Source organism: Dermochelys coriacea, chromosome 7 (assembly GCF_009764565.3).
Source record: "Dermochelys coriacea isolate rDerCor1 chromosome 7, rDerCor1.pri.v4, whole genome shotgun sequence".
Classification (NCBI taxonomy): domain Eukaryota; kingdom Metazoa; phylum Chordata; order Testudines; family Dermochelyidae; genus Dermochelys; species Dermochelys coriacea.
Window position 1 is genome coordinate 62,614,679 of NC_050074.1, and position 20,215 is coordinate 62,634,893.

At 42.8% G+C, this 20,215-nt stretch overlaps 1 protein-coding gene across 1 annotated transcript in view; it reads right to left on the minus strand.

The window, feature by feature from the left end:
- Nucleotides 1-2,470: 2,470 nt before the first annotated feature.
- LOC119859000 (dual specificity protein phosphatase 13-like) overlaps nucleotides 2,471-20,215 on the minus strand; it is a 35,207-nt gene continuing 17,462 nt past the window's right edge. The window contains exons 2-4 of the mRNA XM_043519137.1: nucleotides 13,554-13,745; nucleotides 12,705-12,925; nucleotides 2,471-3,547 (exon numbers count right to left, since the gene is read on the minus strand). Of these exons, the coding sequence (XP_043375072.1) occupies nucleotides 3,306-3,547; nucleotides 12,705-12,925; nucleotides 13,554-13,744 (654 nt within the window). The 5' untranslated portion in view covers nucleotide 13,745 and the 3' untranslated portion in view covers nucleotides 2,471-3,305. The remainder of the gene's footprint in view (nucleotides 3,548-12,704; nucleotides 12,926-13,553; nucleotides 13,746-20,215) is intronic.

A 20,215-nucleotide genomic window follows, 5' to 3' on the forward strand; every position in this document is an offset into this window, starting at 1 on the left:
TGAGAATAAATCTGGAACCAACCCCTAATGCCTCTTTGATTTTTGTCCTGATGCTAAGTGTGCTTTAAGAGATTCCTACATGGTAACTAAGCTCGATGGGAAGAAGCCACCAGTGTGTGTAAGGCATGTGGGTCAAGGGCTATGATTACTTAATCTTCATAAAATATTAATTCCAAGATGCACCTGTGCTGGGGCCTTTATTTTAGTAGATGCTCTCATAGCTACTGCGTGTGTTCAACACGCGGGCAAGCACCTATTGTATCCATAAAAATACCTGCAGGCAGGGAAGGGAAGGGGGAACTGTGAAGTGATGAAACCAAGGTCAAAGGGAGAAAGAGGGTTGCCCACCAGCACCTGGAAGTTATGGCAAAATGGGATGCCTCAAGGGGAATATCTGGGAGTTAGCTTGACCACTACGGGAGGGGAAAAGCTTTCCTTATCTTTCTCTTATCAGTGAGGTGCTATTGGTTCACTTTCAGCTCCAGCAGTTTGGCCTCTTTTAGTTTTCTGGGTCCCTCTCCCAAGAGAAGGATAGATCAACCCTGTGTGTATGCTTTGAATGTTATCTAGTATAAAACTTTGTGCTGCTGCCCCTGGTGTCACCTCTCAAGCAGTTGGAGATGTCTGAGACTGTGCAGGTCATCTTCCCTCTGGAAGCTAAATCAGTGACACAGAGTCTGGTTATAGTCTGAGTGTAACTTGCTTTATTTACACATGTGCACCGGTCCTGACTTGAGATGGTCAAACAGCATACAGGCATCCCCTTCTTCAAGATGTCTTAGCCCAACTCCAATGCTGCTCTGTTTCAGGACTTGACTCTAATCAGAGCCCCACACTCAGTCTCCTGCTGCTCACACCACTCTCTCTCACCCAAAGCTGCTTCTATGCAAAAGCTCTGTACATAACCAGAACTGCTAACAGCACAGCACACCTGCCCGAGAGTCAACACTTGCTTGCATGCTAAGAGACAGAATCTAGATGACTACATGAGATAGTGACACTTTTTGTGGCACCTTTCATCTCAGCAACTTAAAGTGCTTTGCACATATGAACTTAGCTTCACAACACCATCATGAAGAAGTTACATATTATTATCCTCATCAGCTTGTTCAATTAATGCTGCTGGGCCTGCAGTGACTTGGGGCTGTCATGGGAGTCCTGCCATTGCTATTGTGAGGTTTGCTGCTTGTGTTGCATTGCTCTGTGCTGTTGCTGGTGGAGAGGTGTCTGGGGATAAGACCTTGAGCCCCCTGAGGAATCTGGTCATGTTTCCTTGTCACAGCACTGACTGGGTCGCAGTCCAAGTTCCCCGGTTATAATGGAAGGCCCATGTCAATAACGCATTTGATCATTAGCAGTTTTGTTTTATTTTTATTTATATTTATTTTGTTGATTACTGTGTAATCGTGGAGAGGCATGGAATTGATGGGGGGTTATGACATCTCTGGACTGGATAAATGCATTGAGCCTTTGGACTCGTGCCTTTCTAACATCACCTGCACTCTGCTAGGATTGCCCAGTAACGCCCCATCGTACTGCATAGACCAAGTTAAAGTGAATCCAGTGCTCAGGAAAGGTGTCTGGTTGACAGCTGTGGAGAATGAAGGCTTCTAGCCACAAAAAAGGTACAGGTCGGGCAGTGACAACACAAGATTCCCCATGCTGCCCCATCAATATGCCCTGCCCCTGACATGGAGGGGGACCACCTCTAACAGGGAAACGGTAGTTCAGTTCCATGCATGTTGAAATGCTTGGTCTCTCTGCTGAGACTGCCAATAAGCGGGCCACTCAGTCCTTATAGTCATAGATTCCCAGGCTAGAAGGGACCACTGTGATTCTCTAGTCTGACCTCTTGTACAACACAGCATCCCTAAAATGATCCCTAGAGCTTTTCTTTGAAAAGCTCAATACACCAGTGATTTTCTCATCCTCCCCCCATCATAAACTGTGACCTCCCTACCAGTCACTTTTTCCATTCCCCAATGGATAGGTCCTATTCCAGTTGTCCTATCTTAACAGTGGAGACGAAACCAACCTTGCTATCACCTGACCCCTTTGAAGATACAAATCTTTAGCATTGGTTGCAAGGGCTTACCAGTGCTTATGAAAAGGAAAATATCAGCTGAGTTTAGCCACCAGCTTTGCAGGAAAGTCTCGTTTTCATATTGCTGTCTGAGACACACACAGGAATGGTGCTGTGCTCAGTCAAAACGTTACTGCGTGGCGGTTTAAAAACCCTGCAGTTCCGGGTGAGTGTATACAGCCCTCTATTCCTATTCCCACAGTACTCTAAATACAAGCTGCATGGCACTTTGACTACTACAAGCCTTTAAGAACTCTCCAGGGAAAACATCACACCAAATTAATCTGCCGTCAAGTGGAAATTCTATATTATTTGCATTTGCCAGTGGGCTGCATGGGGCTGTAATTGCATCGAAGTCAATACCTCCTTCTAGTTGTTCATGAGATAGAATGTGGTCAATTGGATGTAAAAGGAAAACCTGACTACAGAGCAGGTGCTTTGGATTTGGTAGGTGCATTGTCTGGTTTTGCTCTGACATGTGGTTAGCATTCCTTTATCAAAGGGAAAGGGGAATGTGAACAGAATATGGCACAAGATGCCAGAGGATCTGGATTCCTCTCCTGGCATAGCTACTGATTTGCAGTGTGTCAGAAGGGCAGTTTGCTTAACATCTTCGGGTTTCAATTTCCCCATATGTAAAATAGGGCTAACATTACTTACCTACCTCACTGAAGGGTTGTGAGATTTGAACCAATTATTTGCCGAGTGTTTTGAGACACCGGGGTTAAAAGCCAATGGAAATGGAAGCTATTGTTGTTTCTGTATAAAATAGCAGTGACACTCAGAACATGGCTTTGGGCTCTAACTGTGTTGTGTTAGTAATTTCACAGCTGTGGATCAGCTTCCAGTGTGTGACTGGGACCTCACATATCTGTTGATCATTATAAGGGTCTGAGAGTGTGTGAGGTGGTTGTGAGGAACCCCAACTAACCTACAAGGGCTTGTTGGGGTTCCAACGAGTCCACTAAGGCTTGCCGGGGAGGGAGGGGATCCAATGAAGGGGCCAGATGGTCCGCTGTTATGAATTGGCATAAGTCCAGTGGAACGACATTGACAGGCACCAGCTGAGGATCTGGCTTGTATTTCCACAGGAGGTGAAATTTCAAACTCTCCCTGCTCGCCCCATATGGATTTCTCCAGGCAACTACAGCATAGTCCAGGTTCATCTATCTTGCAAGAGGTACAATCTTCCTGTAGGCAACCTGTATCTCTTGGTCTGTAATCAGAAGACATCCCCCCATCTAAAAAGTCTGAGGGGATCTGCTTCTCTTCCTTTCTCCCTTGCTAATTGCATGTCTAGCTCCTGAAGCTGCTTGAGGAAGCCAGAATTGGGACAGACCCCTCGATGTTTACACACAGCCTGAATTGCATCAACAAGGGTCTTGTTTTCACAGATCATTAAGAAAGCAAGTACAAGCGTTGCTGATCGGCTGATCCCCATTGCACAGTGAACTAATACTCTGCCTGAAAATAAGAGAAAGAGAACAGTTGTCACTATTTTACACCATATCTGCTGATGGAGTTCATCCAGGCTGAGGTTGGCCGGGCTACTGCTGGCAAACTCGCTGCAGACAGGAGCATCTAGACTTTCATGATCAGACCAGACATGGTACATCATCTGTGAGGGAATGTAGTCTGATGGTTGAGGATAGACAAACTCAGGGTATGTCTACATTGCATCTGAGAGCAAACCTCCCAGCCTGGGTTCCCAGACTCATGCTAGTGTGCTCAAAATACCTGAGTAGATGGTTCTTTGACATTGAGACTCAGGCTCTGAATCTCACCCCCACCTGCCAAGGCTTCAGAGCCTGAGTTCCAGCCTGAGCCGCAACATCTACACAGTTATTTTTAGCAGGCTAGCACGAGCCCTGCTAGTGCAACTCTATGGTCCCAGGTGCAGTGTAGACAGTTCTATAGTGGGCCATTGGCTTATCTGGCAAGTCATTCATCACTCCAGATGCAGACGCAGATAGGGGAGTAAGGAGGTGTAAGGACCTGTACCTGACCCCGCAGTGCCAGACCCTACTCACCATCCTGTGCAAGTGGGTGCAGAGTGAAGGTAGATCCTCCCCCAATGAACCAGCCAGTGGAGCTAAGCTAGCATGAAGGGGGAAGGGACGCATGCCAGAAGAAGGGCTGGAACAGCTTACTTCTACCATGAAACAAGGAGGGAGTAGGGACTGAACTGTGACTGAGTTGCCATTTGGTCCCTGCCCTCATGACAAACTGGAAGGTGCCAATCCAGCCCTTCACCCCTCTATGTTTGGGTTTCCTCAATCATAGCAGAGGGAACAATACTCATCCTTCTGCAAAGGTCTTTGGCTCACAGGTCTGCCCGTAAAATGTGGGCCGAGAGCCTTTCCATGAAAGCGGGTATAGAAAGGAGCAGTATTATCTAGTAGAGCTGGCTGAAAAACTCTGAATTTCAAAATTTCCCAACAAAAAAGTGAACCAACTTTTGCAAAATTTCCCCATTGTTCTACCTGCTCTATTTATCTACCTGCAGCACGGAGGGGAAGACTTTTCAGAGGTGCTGACACCTCTTGGAGCTGAGAGTGAAAATTAAGTCCTAATTGGCATTTCTTTGAGGAAAGTAGCCTAACATTTGAATAGGCTGTCTGCACTCATTTGAATATGATTCTCTTTGCTTTTTCCTTTTGCAACAAGGGCTTAGCAATTGCTGCTATCCCTATGACATCCAGTTCATTCTTTATTAGCAGGTAACTTTAAAAATGGATAATTGACTATTTTGAGTATGCCACTGTTTTCAGTGATGTGCAAACTATGGGAAAAGCAGTATAGCAAATCCTGCAGTGTGTCACCATCCTACCCTGGAGAGACCCTCTCTAGGTATGATTGGGTAGTTCACTTTCCACAGCTGTTCTGTACTTGAGTTCTCTTCTCCTCCATGCAGACTAGTGGGAGTGCCACTCAGCACTCACTACTATTCAGGATCCAGCCCAAATGGGGAATGGGAGTTTTATAGAAGCAGATCTGAAACCAACTCATTTTCCAAAGGCTGCTAATCCATCAAATTACATGCTTACCAAATGCTATTCATCCAACTTAGCTAGATACTGTTAGAATGTGTTACAACTTATGTCCAGAAGAAAGTGAGAACAACTGATCCCAATGGGTCAGAAAATATCCCATTTTGTTGTACCTTGGAGGCAGATTACAACCATTGTGGTTATTGTAAGCCTTTAAAATGCAGGGGTGTTTGATGATGTAGCCATTGTACAGCCTAGAGCTTGTCAGGGTTTGTCCTTGGTTTGTTCATTCTAACAGCATGTTAGCTTCTCTATTATCAGGGATCAGGAAAAAAGGGCTTGTCTACACTTGAAATGGGACAGCTGCGCCACTGTAGTGCTTCAGTGTAGACACTACCTGTGCCAACAGGAGGCATTTTCCCATTGGCATTGGTAATCCACCTCCCCCAGAGGTGCTAGCTAGGTCGACCTGGCACTGTCTGCGCTGAGGGTTAGGTTGGCTTAATTAAAATGCTCGGGTGTGGATTTGTCAAGTATCCAAGTGACCTATTTAAGCCAATTTAATTTTCCAGTGTAGAGCAGGCCAAAGATACCCCTCTTGGATTATGTCAATCTGTCCAGGCAAAGAAACTTGTTTGCTGTGCCTGTCTCCCTGGCTGTTAATACCTTGTACTCTGTGCATTGGCTTGCATCTCATATTTCATTGCTTTTGTGACACAGCTTTTATTTAAGGAACTTATAGCAACAGTTGCAATTTTGACTAATGACGACCTCAAAGTCACATGCTCGAGAATGAGCGAGCATGTGGTTTAAAACCTCTTCTTGTCAGCAGGGTCAGAAAAGGTTTAATGCCACAATGGCCTGTATCTGATGAGACTGTCACCTTTCACTATCCTGGCATAAGAAACCTGAGCCCTGCCTCTAAATATAGACATCTTCAATAGAAAGAAAAGGACAAATATAGACTACAAGGAAGTAGTACAAACTTTGCTCTGTTGAGAGCAGATATGGATCAGGCTTTAAAACTTTTTTAAAAAATCTCTTATATTGATCTTGCAATTAAAAAATATCAGCTGCTGCTTGGGTTATCCTTTTTCCTTTTCATATACAGATTTCAGAAATGATTGTGAGCGAAATCATGATCCCCTTTCTCATGCTGAATTGTATTTTACACCATGAATAGTTCCATTGAAGCCAATGGGAGTATTTGCAAAATAGGGCAATATGTGCTGTAAGGGAAATGGCCTTTAAAAGATAATTCCTTGCACTGCAGCAGTGCTTCATTTTCAAAGTTCTGTGCTATCATTATTCCTTACAATACCCCTGGTAGATAGATAGGTTTTGCATTGCTCTCCTCATTTTAGAGAGGGGGCAGTTGAGACCCAGGTAAGTTTGGACTGGGATTTTCAAAGGAGCCTAAAGCAGTTAGGCACACAACTCCTGTTAAAATTAAATAGGAATCAGGTGCCTAACTCCCATTGGTTTCTTTAAAATCCAAGCCTAAGTTGCTTGCACAAGGTCAAACATCAAGTTAGTGGCACTGGGAGACTCCAGGAGTTCTTGCATACCTCAGCCCCAAATGGTGGAAATCTTGGAAGAAAGGATGTTCCTGGAAGAAGCCAGGGATACTTTCTTTTTTGTGTCTGAAAAACACTGTACATGTTTATGAAGCTCTAGAAATAATAATATTAAAAATGTCCAGGGTTTGAGCTACCTCCAGAGAAGAAGGTCCTACTGGTTTGTGTCTGACCCAGCACTAGAGCCATCGAACAATTTGGATCTAAATCCAAACTGTCCCTGAAATTCAGCGTGGTTAAAATAGGAGACTGTTCTGAGTCTCTTTATACTTGGTTCAGGTCAGACTTGTCAGGCAGAACTCCATTTGTTGGCTTTGGGCTTGTTTACATGGCAAATTAGTGAGTGGCAAGCCAGGTGTGTGAATCTACAGCATACTAGTTTGCTGCGCTGTATGGATCCTGCCACCATGCACTGAAAGTGCCATAATGTGCTTTGACTTTGATTAAAATTTCCTGTATGGAATTTTTAGTGTATGATAGCAGGGTCCACATGGCGAGTTAGCTTGCGGCAGTTGTAGATTCACCCCCTCGCTTACCATGCACTAGCTTGCTGTACAGACAAGCCCTTGGAGTGTGAGACTGCAATCAGCAAAGTGACTGTGGGTTTTTTTTAAAATATTAGGTTCCATATTTATTCTCACTCAATGACTCTTCCATCTCAAGTATGCCCAGTCTCCATAGGTGCTGGAACTAGGGGTGCTTCCGTATGTCCTGGTGTGAAGTGGTTTCCATTATATACAGGATTTACAGTTTGGTTCAATGGCTCTCAGCACCCCACCTATAAAAATTGTTCCAGCACCCCTGTCAGTCTCCACATTTAATCTGGGGTCTGGAGACCAAGCTGTGGGTTTTCCTCCTTATGCACCCCCAAAGATTCCACCATTGGAACTTACCTAACCCTTTTTTGTTAGGGATGCAGGATAAAGCCAGAGCTGCCTCTCTTCTTCAGGGCTAGGAGCAGCAGACCTTTGATTTTATCAGTGAGTGAGTAGATACGTCTCAAATACAAAGAGAAGATGGAGGCAGTAAGAAGGTGCTGATTTTTCATATTTGCTTCTCTGACTATATCTTCGCTTTAAATGACTCCTTTTCATATCAGCTATTAGTTTCTGAAGGTCTTCCATCAAGACACTAGACCAGCCTGATTGGCTTTAGAGCTAATCTGCCTAGTTTTCTAAAGTACTCATCATCATGGCATGTAGATTAAGATAATTTACCTCCTTTATATTTTCAGTCTTTATTCCTGGCTGCTGTCTTTTGTTGCACAGAGATTAGGATGAATTCTGTGTGCTGACAATAAAGTGACTGTTTGATGCAGATAAATCATTCACATGAAATGATTTCATTAGTGTGAAATTGCTCTAATGAAAGAGGATTTTAATTTACTATGTGATTGTTTTGCAGCAAACCAATGAATGTTAAACTTGAGTAAGGGGGAAAAAAGCCATGTTGCTATTTAGCTCTTCTTACAGGCTGTGATCCTTGTCTGATAGCAGTTGATATAAATGGGATAAGTGCAATCTGAACTCACCGTGATGTATTGCACTTGTTTTACTGAATAGAGTCTGAAATGGGTATGTTCTGGATGGCAGACTTGAGCACTTCTGATGGCAGAATATTACCTAAGCCTCTAGCAGGGAAGCAGCTAGCAAAGACACCTTGGCGTCTGGTATCCATGCTCCAGGTCCTCATTCCCAAAATAGAGTAAACAGAAAGCTAGACATGCCATGGATGGATGAAGACCTGTCATCTGACTGGGATTTGCATAGAACAATAACACTTCCTTTCTAACAACAGATTAAGGCTATTATCTCAGATTCATCCCTGATGTAACTCCACTGACTTGACAGGGCTTCACCAGGGATGAATTTTGCAAATTCAACTTTGTTGGCCAAATTCAAGTTGGAAAATTGAATGTTGTTAAATAAATTAGACATTACAGCACATAGGATCTGATTGTCCTTTTTGTTACCATCATTAACTGAGCTAAATGCCTTGAATTAGCCTTTGCTTCCTCAGAGGACTGAGCTAATCTGGGTTAAAACCGTGAACCAGCTCTTCAGCCAGTGTAAATGGGACCTGCCCCATTGACTTCAGTGGAGTAACACCAATGTACAACAGCTGAGGATCTGGCCTATTCTACGTATCTGTGAATCTTCTCACTTACCCTTGTTTTTCTCATCACTTGTTTCATTTTACCCACTACCATAAAGCTATGGGTAGAACCAATTATCTGTGTCTTTACTATCAGCTGAACAATAGCAAAGGCCGACTTCCAACATAGGGCTCGTCTACACGGCATAGCAATGCTCACTAGAGGGATGTGATTTCTACATTAATGCACCCAAGGGAACTTTTGGTTCATGCCAGCAGGGCATACAGGGACAGCTAGTATACAACGCATTGATGTGCTTTAGAAATCAGCCCCTCTAACGCACTTTGCTGCGCTGTGTAGACAAGCCCTTATGCTGTATCTCGCCTTTTATCTGCGGGTTTGAAAATGCTTTACAGATGTGGCCAAGAATTGTGATCAGGTGGGGAAAGTGAGAGGTTAAGTACATGCCTAATGAGCCTGCAGCAGATTCAAGCAGGAAAATTCTTAAGTCAAGTCGCTGGGCTGCTCTGCCTCCCTTACAGGGAGACCAACTTTTGCATTTCCACCAGCACGATATTAGAAGAATGGTCTTTTCTGAGCACCCATAATTTCAATGACTTAATTGATGGTTTTCATCTGCTTGTTTAAAATATGTGCACAGATCAATAAAAGGAAAATCCTGTATTTGCAAACCTTTCTCTCCGCATGCAGCTAGTCTAATAATTGTCCATGGACTTTTCTCATCTGTGCCTACAGATTATTTTTCTCCTTCTGCAGACTTTATCAAAACCTGCAGATGTGCATTCACGTTTAGTTATAGTCTGAAAAAATGCAAATTGTACACATTCCCATGCAAAGGGGCGAAATTGATATTCATGGTGGTGTTTTCTCCCCTAGCGCCTTCTCCTATCTGAAGCAAACAAGTTCAGTAAAGGATCAGCCGGAAACATTTCTGGCTGCATGGATTAGCTTGCTTTGAGGAGACTCCTCTCACTTGCTGACCCATGAATGGGGATTCTCAAACTACCGTGGTAGTTACATTGTCAGTTGAAACCAACAGTTGTACTGACTGTGTGCCATAGGGCAATGCAGGTATGGAGTGGCTAGTTTTCAAGCAGGGCACAAGCCAAAGAAGCTGGAATGGTGGCACCTCATGAAATAGTGCTCTCATGGCCTGGCTACAGCAGCAGCCTCTGGACACCTGCTCTCTATGACAGTTAAGACGTAAGAGGTTGCACATTGAGGGTGACAGATGCTCCTTTACTTACCAATACTCCAGAATAGTATTGGTGGAAAGGAGTGTCCAATACTGAAGACAACAGTTCCCCTTTAAGGATACAATAGAGCTCCCACTGAAGTCAAACAAAACCAAACCTACCCCACTGGGAATGTCTCCTGCTCAGTTACACTAGCGTAAATCTGGAGTCACTCCGATTTCAGTGGCATTACTCTGGATTTACAGTGGCGTAACAGAACAGAATCTGGCCTCAAGTATAATTCTAAAGATAAAGTATTTGATTCACAGCTTAAAAAAAACAGTATGTGTGTGAATGCATCATATAGACTTAAATGTGACTCAGTATCATCCTGGATGAACAAGCTAATAAAAAGTACCTTCTAAAAAGCTGTGTGGAACTAACTGGTCATAATTAAGTGGCAGTTCTACCAAACAGTTTCTTAATGTATACCATGGTATATCCTGACTTTAAAATGAATAGCCCTCGTGTTACCTGGTACATTTATGGTGTTGTGCATCTGTACTTTTAAGTAAATGCAGCTATTTTTCCCCCCTCTTCTAAAAGATGTGGATAACACACCCATCCTTCCTTTCTTTCCTGCGCAGGCCCTGGATATTAAGCTGCTGAGTTGCTATAGCTCAGGGAATTGTGCTTCCAGAACATCTTGTTTGTATACGTATCAAACTCTATCACCCCTTTAAAAAAAAAAAAACTTAAAATGATGACTGTCAGCAGCAGCTGGATTGAATGTTTTTTTTTTTAATTTGGTCTTCTCTCCATTCCCAGCACTCCTTCTGGCATGTGGACTCGGGGAGTTCAGTAAAGTAATATCTATAGCCGTAACACTTGGACTAAATATCAATTCTAGCTATGATTAGTTCAGCTGTGATTACATTATACCCATACTGTAGTTCCATGGGGCAGCAATATAGTCTATTTTCTTAACTGTTCCACTTTCAGTATTCTGGAATGTACCCAGAAAGGCTTTGTATTTCCTTTGTGGGCAAAGTTGTACTAACATTATCTGGGGGGGAAGGGAGCCTGTAAGTCAACTTGGTTCTCATGTTTTATTCCTTTGTACATTCTCTATGCTAGAATTTACAATGGATTCTACCTTTCTTCAGGGGGCTGACTTAATTTTTAAATAGCATGCACTGTAGTAGAAATGGGTCCAGATCCAAACTCCCTCAACTTTTGAATGCCAAACATAGACCTCAGTTTTTCAAAGCCCAAGTAAATCTTTATGATGGGACAGATCAGGTCTTCCAAATAGCCTCTGAATTTATGCGTGTTCACAATCCAGGTCCAAATTTTGCTGCTTAGGACTAACCCTAGAGTGTAGTAGCTATGGACCTTGGTGTCAGATACATCCTACCCTAGTAATTACTGTTTAGGATCAATGTTGCTGTAAAACCTTGTAACTGTTGAAACAGAACAGGCCTTTAGGTGCATAATTACCATTTGTGTAAGTCTGTAATCACTTAACTTTGTGGTGCTATGGAAAATCCTCCCGTGAAAGATTTGCACTTAACTATCTGGATTCACCACAGGGTATATGCCTCCTGACCACAGAGAGAGCCCACTCATGAAGATTGTCCTGGAAGAAAGCAGATGCAACCTGCTCTCCCCTAGGGGGGCCAAAAGGGGCCGACACAGCTCAAAAAATGGCAACACCATTCCCCCTCATTTGCTATCATGCTAATTACTTTGAATGCTGAGCGTACAACTGCAAACCTCATTTGTTTGAAAAATCTGACCCTAAATTCTTCTGTGCCATATAATATTTCAGACCACTGGCTTCCTGGCATTGAAGTAGACTGCAAATTTGAAAGCAAGTCTTGTATCTCTTTTTCCTCATGAGAGGTTTATGAGTTTTTCTTGCTGGTGCATAAGGGCTGGTGATGTTGTATTCCCACCCATAGTGCCACAACTTTTAAGTTTGCCTCTATTTTTTCCAATGACCAGAAGTAAAGAAGCTGTGATCGGTAACCTGCAGAAAATGCACTTGCATAGGGGTGTGTGACTGTAGTTTAAATGTTAGTCTAATGGCTCTGCATGCTATATACTACACCCCAGTGACAGATCACTCCATAGGTGCTGAGAGCAATTATGAGTGCTGGTGGGCACTGAATCTTCACAGTGAATTAGCAGAGATGTTACTGTAATTGTGAGACCTGTGAAGATGGGTTTTAAAGATGCCCTTACTCCTGTGTTGTGGGCTGGCGGTAGCCACACTAACTGCATGCAGCTTATTTTCCCCCACAGCACACAACATGGCTGCTCTGACTGAGTACTGGGGTTCAGGATTTGGATCTCTAAATGCCACAGAAAGAGACTCTGGATCTGATCTAAACCCCACTGAAGTCTATAGGAGTCTTTGTGTCACTAGGCTTTGGAGAAGTACCTCCATGAAGAGTAAGTTGTGAGCATAGTGAGAGATATAAAAGTAGATTTCAGCTGTAGCGAGGCTTTGTGTCTCCTTCTCCTGGTAGGGCTAAGGTTTGAGTGAGAAACTACTCACCTTCCCTTATGGCTAATGAGCTAACTGGCTTACCATACTAGCTGTGGGAGTATGGGTAGTGGCTGTGTGACCAGGTGGATTAGGTATTTCAATTCCCACCCATCTCTACTTGGAATCTGCTTGTGCTGAATGCTAGCTCATGACTTGCTCTGCTTGTTTTTATGCTGAAGCCACGTAACATGCATAGCCAGTATTGTTACCTCGTGGAGAATTCAACGCTGCTCTTATATATCTGGCAGCTTGATAGAAGTAAATGCTGAGATCAAAACGTGGATCATCGTCCGCTTCTATTCCATAATAACCTATAGGCAGGTCTCTGTAGAATTTAGCTCCAGTGTCAATATGAAATCTGCCAGCAGCAGCATTCACAATGTGGGTGATACCCATTCGGCGCAGCTGCTCTTTGTCCCGAGCTGTAAATCTGAAAGAAGGAACACTTCGAGTATGCAGGGTGTTGTGCAAGGATTTCTCTGCCCACTGCCCTAAAAACCTTAGGGCCAAACTATAGTGGAATTGTGCTGCTGTCAATCACTGAGTTGATTGTTGTTACAGTGCAGATGCTAGGTGCTTTGAAATACCAGCAAACTGGCACGGCTCAATTTTTTCCCCATCAATGTGTTTTTTTCAGCACAAACTGGCTCTTGTGAATTTTTCATTTCCATCATGTTTTTTTCAGGTTTTCACTGGAAAACCCACATTTTTTCCAAGAAAACTTTTAAAAACGTATCATTATTATTTAAGCACTGGAAGCGTGCCTAGCTGCTGTACTGATGCAGTCCTGATGCAGTGCTTCTCTACTACCACAGAGGAGATGCGGTGCATGCTCACTTTAGGCTTTAGGATTAGAGGAGGTGTAAAGCTGGCTTCTCCTCCCATCCTTTAGATCCTGCCCTAGGCATAGTTCAACCACGCCCAAGGATTGGGTCCCCCCATTAGCAGATGATTCCCAAACCTTCCATTCTCAGGTGATTTCATTTGACAGAGCCCCCATTTATCTCCTAGTTCTTGTCTCATTTTGAGGTCAGGTTCTTTAGAAGAATCTCACTTACAAGTCTCCCACGTAGAGGTTTGGCCAGACTTCATTCACGTGGCCAATGGAAGGTTTATGTGTCCACAGCAGGTGATGAAGCTCTGTCAGAGGTGGTGTCTGGTAATTGCTCTGGCTTCTGAGGGCCAGGTTCGAAGCGCTTCGTATCCTGGGGCGCAGTAAGTCATCTTTGCATAACAAATCAAAAGCCATTCTGAAATACAGAATAGAGAAGACATACCCTCCCGTTTATACAGTGTTTCATTCTCCCAACCACTCAAAAACTCACCTACAATTACAATAACAACTTACAAGATCCCTGCACCAAAGAGCTTACTATCTGTTTGTTCAGTGTTTTGTGTCCTGATCCATGACAAGGGCTCTTAGCTATTACTGCAATATAAATAGTAGTAGTAATAATAATAATATATTCAGCTGTAAGGGCTGTATTGTGATAGCACTGAACAGTTTTGTTCCAGTGATCCTACTCAATATCCTCATGACAAACTGCCATAGTAGGAAGGAATGGTATGAGCTAGACAGAACAAGTCTGACTAATGAACAACTTCGCAGACTTGTAGATGTTAGCACTTTGGAGATCATAAATTTTATTTCACTTACTGTCCTCCTTCATTCCTTTTCTCTCTCCTTTCTAAACTTATAGTCTTGAAATAAATGTTGGAACTGCAGATAGAAAACGAAACTGCAGGCTTTGCTTGTGTCTGGGTTTGTTCAGTCCCTGTATGGTATATCTTTATCTTGGAATAGTAGCTCCTTGGTTCTTTAACTGGACATGGGCTTGAGCTTTTGGGACAATTCTTAGGAGTGGGATAAAGCACTTAGGTACTTTAGGTGAGGTCACTATTTTGTCTACACCACAATAAAAAAAATTGTTGGGGAAAAATTCACTTACGGATAATCCTCTTTCTATCTTGGCCTTTTATTTAACTCCCTGGGCCTAGTTTGGCCAAAATGGCCAACTCATAGCAATGTTTCTTGAGGATAAAGGTCCAGAATGCTTCAGAGGACTGGCCATAGACATGAAGCCTTTACAAAATTGCCCATCTCTGCTTACTTCGGGCAAGAGAAGGAACACAGGAATTTGCATATAAGAACAGACATGCTCCATCTATTCTGATATCCTCAGTTTGACATTGATGAGTCCCAGTACTAGCTACTTCAGAGGTACTTTCACCCCCAATGCATAATGAATCTAATTGTGTCAATTCATGCCCTCACTCCAGCTGGTGATCTCAAACACCTAGATGACTTGCCTGATGTCACAAAGGAAGTCTGCAGCAGAAACAGAACTAACATTTTCTGTGTCTTAACCACCAAACCATCCGTCATTCCATTAAATAATTGCAGCTCCCTTGGTCCCTCCCATCTCATAATAGCTGCAGCTAACCTTCCCTTCCTTTGACATATCCCATCCTTTGCAGCATGGCTGGTGACCACTCTAGTGAAGCTGATGCCCTTATAAGCTTCCTTCAGCTGTTTTGGCCTCTGTTTATTTACTGCTTCCTGTCATCCCCTCCGCTTTCTTTCTCCACTGCATAAAATTCTTGGTTGACTTTAATTAATATTGCTGAGTCTTTGAGAGCCAAAAGAACCTATCAACCTCACCTCTCAGAGCCATACAGTAGTAATGAATTATAGGCTGTCTTGTGAGCATTGCAAGTAGCTGTGTGTGGATTATGTTGCTGAATGAGATCTGGGAAACAGAGTGGCTTAAAATTTATCATACTGCCCCTCCAGGAATTGGACTGTTAAATTATATTAGGAGAGGGCAGTTTATCAAAATACAAATAGAGAGAGTATTTTCTTTGGTGACAGTGCAGCGGCACTTATATCACAAACACAGTTAGAATTTACTGAAAGCCTCAGCAGAGAGACCAAGGATTGAATGGGCCATGGAGACTTTTCTGCCCTAGAGCCTTGTGTACACTAGCTTTTTGGCACTGTTTGTCTACCAGTGGTGTACTTCCAAGAGTTGCCAATGGTATAAGCACTAAAACAGAGCATGCATGAGCTTTTATTTATCACCCCATTGTTGAATTGTGTTAGTGTGACCTGATGGTGAAAACACCTGCAATCCTACATTCTCTAGCAGTTCCACCAGTGATATGACTGATGGAGCAGCATCAGTGGTAGGCAAATGTTGGGAATAGTGCTGTTGTAAATGTATCCCTAGAGGTGGTCGTTCCAGGAGAGCAGCGGCATGCTGACCAGGTAGTACAGGGAAGCTTGTGCTGTACGTGCCCTATGGATAAAGACAAGATATACTGAAAGTCTTGGAGACTGAAACTAAGATGGGTGAAGCCCTCCAAAACTGTCCTCAAATAAGCTCCAGCTGTAGTCTCACCCGTTTTTGTATTCAGCAAATGAGTTTACCAGCAAGGATGTTCACTGAAAAAGTGAGCATTACAGTAAATTAATGGAAATCAAACCTTGAATTCTCCCATCAAATACTCCCACTACAGCCTGATTCTAAGACTCACATTTACCAATTACGGAATAGAATCGTGTCATGTGACTTCTGTGTCCAATCAAAGCTAGCGATCATTGCTCAAATTTCAAAAACAGAATACTCATAGCAAATTGATCATAAATGGTCTATAGATAGAAAATTGCTTGTAGAAATTATTTGAATAATGAAACAATTCAAGAAAATAAGGAGCATCCAACAGAAAATTTACAAACAGGAAAGGCAAAATTTAGTGAATAAACTATTTATTTTAGCTCTAGCTTTGTCTATCACTTTTTCACCCACTAAATTCACACATGCAAATTAATTGCACACTTTAAACAAAGTGATGAAATGCAGAAAGTTATTTTGTCTAGCTGAAATAAGCTAGGCATGTTGCTTAAAATGAGGTTGTACATTTAAAACATTAAGCACACATGGATTATAAACAATGTGGTTATCCAAAGCTATTTTAAAATATTTTAAAAATATATATTTAATGACTGGCTTGTTTAACTTATCTTACATTGTTTATTTAAATCTTTTTACTCTGTTTCTGTAGTGGGCTTGTTTTATGGCTTACTTTACATGTAATGAGCTATATTGTCTTAAAATGCCCATCCAGTTGGGATGCTCTTAATGATATTCATATGAGACATTTCTGGTCTTTGCCCTATTGAAACTGTATCACAGTAATTATTCAACCATGTAGGAGAAATTTTTAGCACTATATTTAAATTAATTTTGAATCACTTTATACTTGAGCTAATAATTTTAGCTGAACTGTGTAATCTAATTTAATTAAATATTATATTTAATATATGTTAGTTGGAGAATTGCAATCAGGCAAGACTTTAACAGATCTGAAGGCTAGAAAGAAACATTATCCTCATCTAGTCTGACCTCCTGTAGAACACAGGCTAGAGTGTCATCAGTAATTCCAGCATCTAGCCCAACAACTCTTGGAGAATTAGCATTGGTATTATGGTAGTGCCTAAAGGCCAATCAGTTCAGGGGCCCATTGTGCTAGATATTGTACAAATATGTAGTAAACAACAGTCCCTGCCCCCAGTTGCTTACAGACAAACAAGGGAGCTTGGACGGAGGGGAGGAGGAAGACTGGGTAACAAAAGTAATATGCTAGGAAGACAGTTGATTTGTCTCAAGGCAGCCTTGAAGTCCTTTCACATGTTGTCCTTTAGTCCCCACATGGGAATGCCCAGGTAGAGTCTGTCTGTTCATCACCATTTGGATGGGTGGGAAGGCCTTTTCTCTCTTCCCACTCAGAGAAGCAACAATGAATGTCCTTTTGGACTGCCCTCATTGTGGATTCTCCAGCACCATTTTCATTAACTCCAGCCTGCTCTACACTACTGAGTTAGGTTGACGCGAGGCAGCTTACATTGATCTAACTATGTAAGTGTCCACACTCAAATTTTGCTCCTGCCAATGTAACTGCCCTGCTACACCAACTTAATAACTCCACTCCAGGGGAGGTGTAGAGTCCATGTTGATGTGGTTAGGTTGACAGAGTGTCAGTGTAGACCCTGCATTGCTTCCAACGACTGTTACTGGCTTTCACAAACTGTTCCACAATGCCCCACACTGGGCTTAAATTGCAGTAAGGGCAGTTTAGGTTGGACATGGGATTGTTTAATCTGTGGAAGAGAAGAATGAGGGGGGATTTGATAGCTGCTTTCAACTACCTGAAAGGGGGTTCCAAAGAGGATGGATCTAGACTGTTCTCAGTGGTAGCAGATGACAGAACGAGGAGTAATGGTCTCAAGTTGCAGTGGGGGAGGTTTAGGTTGGATATTAGGAAAAACTTTTTCACTAAGAGGGTGGTGAAGCACTGGAATGCGTTACCTAGGGAGGGGGTGGAGCCTCCTTCCTTTGAAGTTTTTAAGATCAGGCAGAGCTTGACAGAGCCCTGGCTGGGATGATTTAGTTGGGGATTGGTCCTGCTTTGAAGGGGGCTGGACTAGATGACCTCCTGAGGTCCCTTCCAACCCTGATATTCTATGATTCTATGACATTAGGAAAAACTTCCTAACAGTCAGGGTGGTTAAGAACTGGAATAAATTGCCTAGGGAGGTTGTGGAATCTCCATCACTGGAGATTTTTAAGAGCAGGTTAGACAAACGCCCTGTCAGGGATGGTCTAGATCTGTGGTTCCCAAACTTGTTCCACCACTTGTGCAGAGAAAGTACATCCCTCTGCCTGCGCTGCTTCCAGCAGCTCCCATTGGCCTGGAGCAGCGAACCAGTGGACACGGCAGGTAAACAAACCGGCAAGGCCCACCAGGGGCTTTCCCTGCACAAGCAGTGGAACAAGTTTGGGAACCACTGGTCTAGATAATACTTAGCCCTACCCTGAGTGCAGGGTACTGGACTAGGTGACCTCTCAATGATTTGATGATTCTATGATAGTTCAGTTAATACAAGTGCTCCTGGTAAGGATGGGCACTGCCGACACAAGGCATGTAGTGTGGCAATGCAAAAGTGATTTAATTACTGCGGTGGCTGTATACTGACATAACTTGAGTCAACGTAATTTTGTAGTGTAGACATACCCTCAGGGGTGCCCTGAAGCATAGTGTTGTAACTAGCACAGGTTGGTGCCACAATGTGGAGAGGGCCTTTGAGGTAAGGTCCCCTAACAAAAATCCCAGTCCTTTGAAACTAATATTACTTTTCTCCCAATTTATCTGTATACATAATACTTGGCTAAATAGGAAGGAAGGAAATAATAGGGTGACTAGTGACAAAGTGGCACTGTTCCTTTTGAGTCAGTAGTGAACCAAACTGCTGCACCATATTAGCAGAGGACACAGTGCTGCATAAAATGGTGTTGGTGCTTCAGTAGGTGGTGCTGTATTATTTGCATGGATATGAAGCCAATGGATATGAAGCCCTAGCACAGCGTTATCTCATCAGTCCTTCACTGTACTTTTTTTTTTTCTGGTGAGATAGAGGAGAAATTTTTGGAAAATTTCAGGACATCAGTACCCTTGCTTCAATAATCTATTAAATGTTTTAAACCCATCAGTAATTATCAGTCTATGCATTTGTAGAATACCATCTTTTCCCCAACTTAATAAACCCGACTTTAATGTTCACCCTGCAGAGACATTACTCATGATTTGTTTTTGACTGGCTGGGACATGTTGTAACCCTGTCATTTCAGTTAAAAAGTCAACTTGAGTGCACTTCAATTGGATTATGTTTGACAGATGATTGTAAAAGACCAGAATGAAGCTCTGGGTTTGGCCAAGGTAGGGCATGTCAGGTTTTTGCCAGTTGTAGCTTTAGAGAGACAAGGTGGGTGAAGTAATAGCTTTTACTGGACCAAGAGACAAGCTTTAGAGTTTATGCAAAGCTCTTCTTTAAGTCTGGGAAAGGTACTTAGAGTGTCACAGCTAAATACAAGGTGGAACAGATTGTTTAGCATAAGTAATTAGCATATGTTGCAAGAGACCATTCAAGGTGAAGTAGGCAGCCAATACCTTTGCAGTCATAGGACAGCAGAGGGTTAGTGGGTAACAGATTGTTGTAATGAGCCATAAATCCAGGGCCTTTATTGAGTCCATGATTTTTGGTGTCTAGCAAAGACATGAATTTAAGCTCCCAGGCTTGTTTTTGGAAGGTGTTGTGCAGGTTTCCTTTGAGGATGAGGACAGAGAGGTCAGATATGGAGTGATCATTCTGTGATAAGTGTTCACCCATGGGTTATATGGTCTTTTATCATTTTTCGGTGGGAGGTCATTCAAGAGCATGGTAGTAGTCTGTTTTACCCACTGAAATTGTTATTGGGGCATTTAGTGCACTGGATAAGGTGCACCACATGTTGTGATGGTAGGATCTGGTGCTACACAGATAAATCTGCAGACATATTTCCATTACTATGATGATCAATACCGCCCCCCCAGCACACTTTTCAAGATCCATGGGTCCTACACATTTCTGCGTCACCTGGAATGGTCTCTTGCAATGTGTGTTTAGCATAAGAAATTAACAATCTGCTCCACCTTGTATTTAGCTGTGAGACTCTGACTATCTTTCTCAGACCTGAAGAAGAGCTCTGGGTAGCTTAAAAGCTTGTCTCTCTCACCAACAGAAATTGGTCCAGTAAAAGATATTACCTCACCCACCTTGTCGCTCTCATATCCTGGGACCAACTCTGCCACAACACCACTGCTAACAGTTGTGCTTTTGAAA